A 6173-nucleotide genomic window follows, 5' to 3' on the forward strand; every position below is an offset into this window, starting at 1 on the left:
TTTTCAGACCGATGAGCTTTGTAAAAATCGACGCGTTTCAAAAAGGCGGGGCATAGAGGAGAAACAATAATGTACAGTATGTGGAAAATAATGTGTTTTTTTAACTTTAAACCGCATAAACACATTTCCTTACACCAAATACACCAAATAATGTTCTTTTTAGCAGCATCATATGACCCCTTTAAAGTGAAGTGTGCAAAAAAAAGTTATGACCTGGTTTTCTGTAATGATCTTCTCCACTAGGTGGTGCTACTAGCTCAACAGATGTTTTTGATTAGTCCACTTAAAGGGATAGTCCACCCAAAAATGAAAATTGTCTGAGTTTATATATTTTATTCCTAAATACATGGTAAATCTATCTATCTATCTATCTATCTATCTATCTATCTATCGTATGTTTTTATTTATGGAGTGATAACAAGAGATCTCCAAAATCCCCTCTGTAACTCCAATATGTCAACAAAACGAAATAAGAATTTTGAACCTGGCTTTATTAAATGTTCAGATTTATGTTCTGGAAATTAATGCAATTTTTTTTTACAATTTTTAATAAAATCAATCAAGTGGGCAAGTATGCTGATATTGGATATATTTGACCCTTGTCAAATACATCGGATGAAATCATACTCAAAGCTTTGATCAAACACCCACAGATTATATTAGCCTCTGAGCTGGTTGAAGACAATGAGTGTCGAAGGGCAAACCTAGAAACACAAAAATTACATAAAAAAGCCAGATACAATGCTATGTAATTACAGAAAATATATTCCTTAAAATGAGAAAACAGATGAACTCTTCATGCTTGACCTTCAGAAAGAAAGTTGTACTTGCATATTGTGGCCTGTAGAAGGCAGTACAAACTTTCTTACAGCTGTTCTGCAAGACTTGATTATGAAATGCAACCTAAAATCTCTCCAGTGATCTGACCTGGTTTTCTCTTTGTATATATTTGTAGTGTTTAATGCATTACATAAAACACCAATATAAAATCTGCATGTAGATAAAGTCTTCTGTTGCTCACTGACCTCATTCAGTCTGTGCAGAGTGTTGACACTCCTGCAGTATGGAGAGTTCTGAGTGTTGACAGACCAAAACATCTCTGCTGATGTGGCCACTGGACATAGACACAATGAAAAGGTCAGATTTTAGGATCCAAAGCAAATTTAATTAAATGGTTAATGTTATATAAACTTAAATGCATGCCTACATATTTAAGACATATTTTTGTTTCATTTATATTAGCAACGCTGAAATAGGCTACTTACTGAAAACAATGAGTTTATGTTCACAGAAAAAGATCTGTAGAAATTTAGCATTGCATCACTTGCTCACCAATGGATCCTCTGCGGTGAATGGGTGCCGTCAGAATGAGAGTCCAAATGACTGATAAAAACATCACAATAACCCACAAGTAATCCACACCACTCCAGTCCATCAATTAATGACTTGTGTGTTTGTATCCATCATTAAAACATTTTTAACTTCAAACTGTCGCTTGGATAAAATACGAGTCCTCTATCTATAATATTGCTTTCGCCAGTGAAAAAGTCATCTTGTCTGAATCAGGAGACTAATATGCACAGATCAAGCACTGTTTACAAGTGAACAGTTCTTAACAAAATATGTTGGTTGATTTTGATGTGAGAGGACAACGGGATGGACTTTTTCCACAGGAGGAAGAGTCATGGATAATGGACTTGTATTTTGGTCAGAAGTGATATTTTAAAGTTAAAAAGCCTTCATTATGAATTTGTTTCTTACAAACATGCAGTTTTTTGCTTTGCGAGACGTTAATTGGTGGACTGGAGTGGTGTGGATTACTTGTGGATTATCGTGATGTTTTTATCAGCTGTTTGGACTCTCATTCTGGCAGCACCCATTCACTGCAAAGGATCCATTGGTGAGCAAGTGATGCAATGCTAAATTTCTCCAAATCTATTCCCATGAAGAAACAAACCCATCTACATCTTGGATTGCCCGAGACTTAGTGAATCCTCAGCAAATTTTCATTTTTGGGTCAACTATTGCTTTAAACTCAGTCAATTTCACATTTTCAGAGATCATGTACCATGTCAGAAAATACACCTAATTGTAATTCAGCTCTCACTGTGGGGTCTGTAGCTGAGAAAGCCATTAGCACCAAGAAATGATATTACACCCTTGACCTCGTCCTGCTGCCAGTGATGAATTTTTATGGCCAAGTTGTTTGTTCATCACCGGAGACACATGCAGAGGTAATGGCCTAGATCACTGCCAGTGTTTACTTGATTTTCAAGGGTTTGTTGATTTTGTCAGAAGTTACAGAGTGGAAATCAGACAATTACTTGTGAATTGAACTAATTTAATGATCATGGGCCCTCTCTGGACCATCATGTCACCTAGTTAATATTCATGAGCCATAGTAGTATTATCATGCTGTGAAGATATGCATGAGTTGTGTGGCCTTGTAGATGTACCATGCCAACTTGGCATTGAGATACAGTACCAGACTAGCCTGTACATTTGCTGAAATCTTTCACATGTATTTATCTACTTGTGTTCAGGTTGGATGGTAGAAAAAGAATCCAAAATGAAATATATATATATATATATATTTATTTATTAAGACCATATTTGTTCATTAATGAAGAATAGCATTTTTTTCTGATAAATATAAATTATAAAAAAATGTATTTAAAAAAAATAGGTATATATTTATTAAGCACAGTTTGCGTTTGAGTTACTTTGAGTTGAATTTGATTAACTCGAGGACGTCGGTCATAAGTAAAAGTCCAGAACCTTTACAAACGATATATGTGCTTGAAAAAAAAAAAAAAAAACAGCTTTAAAAATTAGAGCATTACAAAATTAGCCAATAATAATTCACTTTTGCTAATATCCAAAGATTGTTCAGAATGCAGTTAAGATGCAGTGAACTAAAAAGCCACAAAAGTCAACTTCCTTAATCATAATCTACGAGTATGTTTGAGTTATATCATGACAAAGCCCTGGGAGCTCATGAAATTCTTCAAATTGTCCTGGTGCTTACAAAATAAAACACTGCAGACCAGTGTGACCCTATGAACCATGCTTGAAAACATTGTCACGTGTGCCTCTAGATAATGCACAGCAAATCTCAAATGTGTTTAGCACAGTAAACATAACAGTTATGTTGTTATGATGGATTTGGATTTTGGTTGTACTTGACAGTTGGTCTAGATACTGGTCAATATGTTAAAGGGATAGTTCACCCAAAAATGAAAATTTACATTAATTACTCACCCTCATGTTGTGAACAAACCCATGAGACCTTAATTCATCTTCGGAACACAAATAAGATATTTTTGATGTTATCCGAGAGCTTTCTGACCCTGCATAGACAGCAACGCAACTGAAATGTTCAAGGCCCAGAAAGGTAACAAGGACATTGTTAAAATAGTCCATGTGACATCAGTGGTTCAACCATAATTTTATGAAGCTACGAGAATACAAAACAAAAATAACTACTTTATTCAGCAATTTCTTTGTGTGGTGCTGCTGACATAGAACGTCCATCTCTCTTAGTTCATCATTTGTATATTCTGGTAAGGCTAGGCAAAAAATCTCTGTATAAATGTACAGTGTACAGTGTGTCTTCCTCTGCCTGTAAACAAGGTGCAGCGCATGCGTAGTGGTACTCTTGTGAACGCGTGTCGAAAACTGACATGAAAGAGAAGAAACTGTTAAACAAAGTTGTTATTTTTGTTTTCTTTGTGCACAAAAAATATTCTCGTAGCTTCATAAAATTGCGGTTGAACCACAGCACAACCGTTTTCAACATTGATAATAATGAGAAATGTTTCTTGAGCAGCAAATCAGCATATTAGAATGATTTCTGAAGGATCATGTTACACTGAAGACTGGAGTAATGACGCTGAAAATTCAGCTTTGATGACAGGTTATTCCAATCACACTTAAAAAAATATTGAAATAGAAAACAGTTATTTGAAACTGTAATAAGATTTCACAGTATTACTGTATTTATCTTACTAAATTTGATTTCTCTGCATTCGATGACCAGACAGTATATGAGCAGAAAAGTAGTACTAAGAGAAGAAAATCAGATCAATTTCCTTTCAAAAATGCATTCAATTCCTTGAGTAATTACTGTTTGTGAGCCACATGTGGGAGAAGAACCCATATAATGAACACTGTCGCTTGACAGAACATGATTCTGGAGCGGAGCTGATTTGACTGATTAAAATCTACACTATCGAGGCACAGCACGTATCTGGAAGGGTTCAGGACCAGATGAGACACTGATAGTTCCTTTCAGACTCAACGTTTGTCCCTCAAGAGGCAGGAAGGTGAAACACTGCATCAGAGACGTGAAGAAGAGGAAGAGCTCCATTCGAGCGAGCTGCTCTCCTGGACACATTTAAACAAAGTTGTTATTTTTGTTTTCTTTGTGCACAAAAAAATTCTCGTAGCTTTATAAAATTGCGGTTGAACCACTGATGTCACATGGACTATTTTAACAATGTTCTTACTACATCTCTGGGCCTTGAACATTTCAGTTGTATTGTATAGCTCTCCGATTTCATCAAAAATATCTTAATTTGTGTTCCAAAGATAAACGAAGATCTTACGGGTTAGGAACAACATAAGGGTGAGTAATTAATGACAAAATGTTCATATTTGGGTGAAGTATCCCTTTAATATGGGCTATGCAAAAGATTTAACTGATGTTTGTCTGCAAAACATTCTGATGAATTAAAATCTTTATTAGTTAGGAGTGTTTCTAAATGACATCTGCCAAATTTCCTGTAAAAATACTGTAAGGAAAGAACCTTTTTGGGAAGAAAAATTAACTTTATTCAGAAAGTATGCATTTAAATGATCAAAAGTGACTGTAACGGCATTTATAATATTACAAAAGGTTTCTATTTCAAATAAATGCTGTTCTTTTGAACTTTCATAAATCCCTCAAGAGGCAAGAAGGTGAAACACTGCATCAGAGACGTGAAGAAGAGGAAGAGCTCCATTCGAGCGAGCTGCTCACCTGGACACATCCTCTTACCTGGAAATCAGGCTCTGGATCAGTAAACTCAGAGTAAGCTTACAGTACTACAGCTGTATGGACACGACCTACCTATTGAAAATGGGATGAAACTGTCTTTCTTCAAAAATTTGCCATTTTCATCCAGAAAGTGAGCAGGATTGAATTCATACGGAGTGCTGTACTCATTCTTATCCTGTAGGATTGACTTCAGCAATGGCATCACTACCACACCCTGTGATAAACCAACAGAAGTTGCAGATTCATTCACATAAATGCTGTATGGTACATGACGCAAAAACAAAATAACCTTCGGGATGAGACGTCCTCCCACTGTCGTGTCCTTGTTGGCCATTCTGGGAGGCGTGAAGGTAACAATGTTGGCGAACCTCTGGATTTCATGCATCACCGCGTAGGTGTACGGCAGATTTGTTCGGTCATCCATCAGTGGTTGGCGTGTCTGTCCAATCACCTGATCGATCTCAGACTGGACTTTCTCTGACAGAAAATAGTCAACGAAGAGCATGCTGATGGTAGTTTTTGAAGGCAAGCAACAGGAGGTGACACATTTCTGATTGATTGCTATCCCACCTTGTACTTCTGGGTACTTGATCATGAAGAGTAAGGCCCATCTGAGTGTGTTAGAGGTGGTTTCTGTTCCTGCTCCAAACAGATCCACCACACAGTACATCAGGTTGTCCTCAGTGAACTCCGCCTCACTGTCCTTACACTGGGAATGATGAAATACAAAAAGAAGAAGAAAAAAAAAACATTTCACATACGGCAAAAAAAAATACATTTTCAGATATATAGTTTTCATTTATATCAACATATAACAATATACAAAAATATTTGTCATTTTATTACTATTACCAAATTATCTGCTTTTTTATTCATGTATGAGAATTACATTTTACTTATTTTAAATTATTTATTTACAAAATTTATTTTGATTATTATACTTTTATAAAATATATGTTTTAAATATTTATATAAATATATAAATAGTTATATAAAATATTATCTTGTATTTATCTGTTTATTTACTATATATTACTATATACACTACTATATATTGTACATGTATTTATATACATTTTTGGTCCATTAATTATATAGTAATATATATATATATATATATATATATATATATATA

At 35.1% G+C, this 6173-nt stretch overlaps 1 protein-coding gene across 1 annotated transcript in view; it reads right to left on the reverse strand.

Annotated features, from left to right (window-relative positions):
• Window positions 1-4208: 4208 nt before the first annotated feature.
• LOC107714975 (cytochrome P450 2J2-like) overlaps window positions 4209-6173 on the reverse strand; it is an 8419-nt gene continuing 6454 nt past the window's right edge. The window contains exons 7-11 of the mRNA XM_016520976.1: window positions 5609-5747; window positions 5328-5515; window positions 5111-5252; window positions 5021-5038; window positions 4209-4386 (exon numbers count right to left, since the gene is read on the reverse strand). Coding sequence (XP_016376462.1) covers window positions 4229-4386; window positions 5021-5038; window positions 5111-5252; window positions 5328-5515; window positions 5609-5747 — 645 coding nt within the window. The 3' untranslated portion in view covers window positions 4209-4228. The remainder of the gene's footprint in view (window positions 4387-5020; window positions 5039-5110; window positions 5253-5327; window positions 5516-5608; window positions 5748-6173) is intronic.

Source organism: Sinocyclocheilus rhinocerous, unplaced genomic scaffold, assembly GCF_001515625.1.
Source record: "Sinocyclocheilus rhinocerous isolate Xijiao unplaced genomic scaffold, SAMN03320098_v1.1 scaffold28, whole genome shotgun sequence".
In the NCBI taxonomy this organism is placed as follows: Eukaryota; Metazoa; Chordata; class Actinopteri; order Cypriniformes; family Cyprinidae; genus Sinocyclocheilus; species Sinocyclocheilus rhinocerous.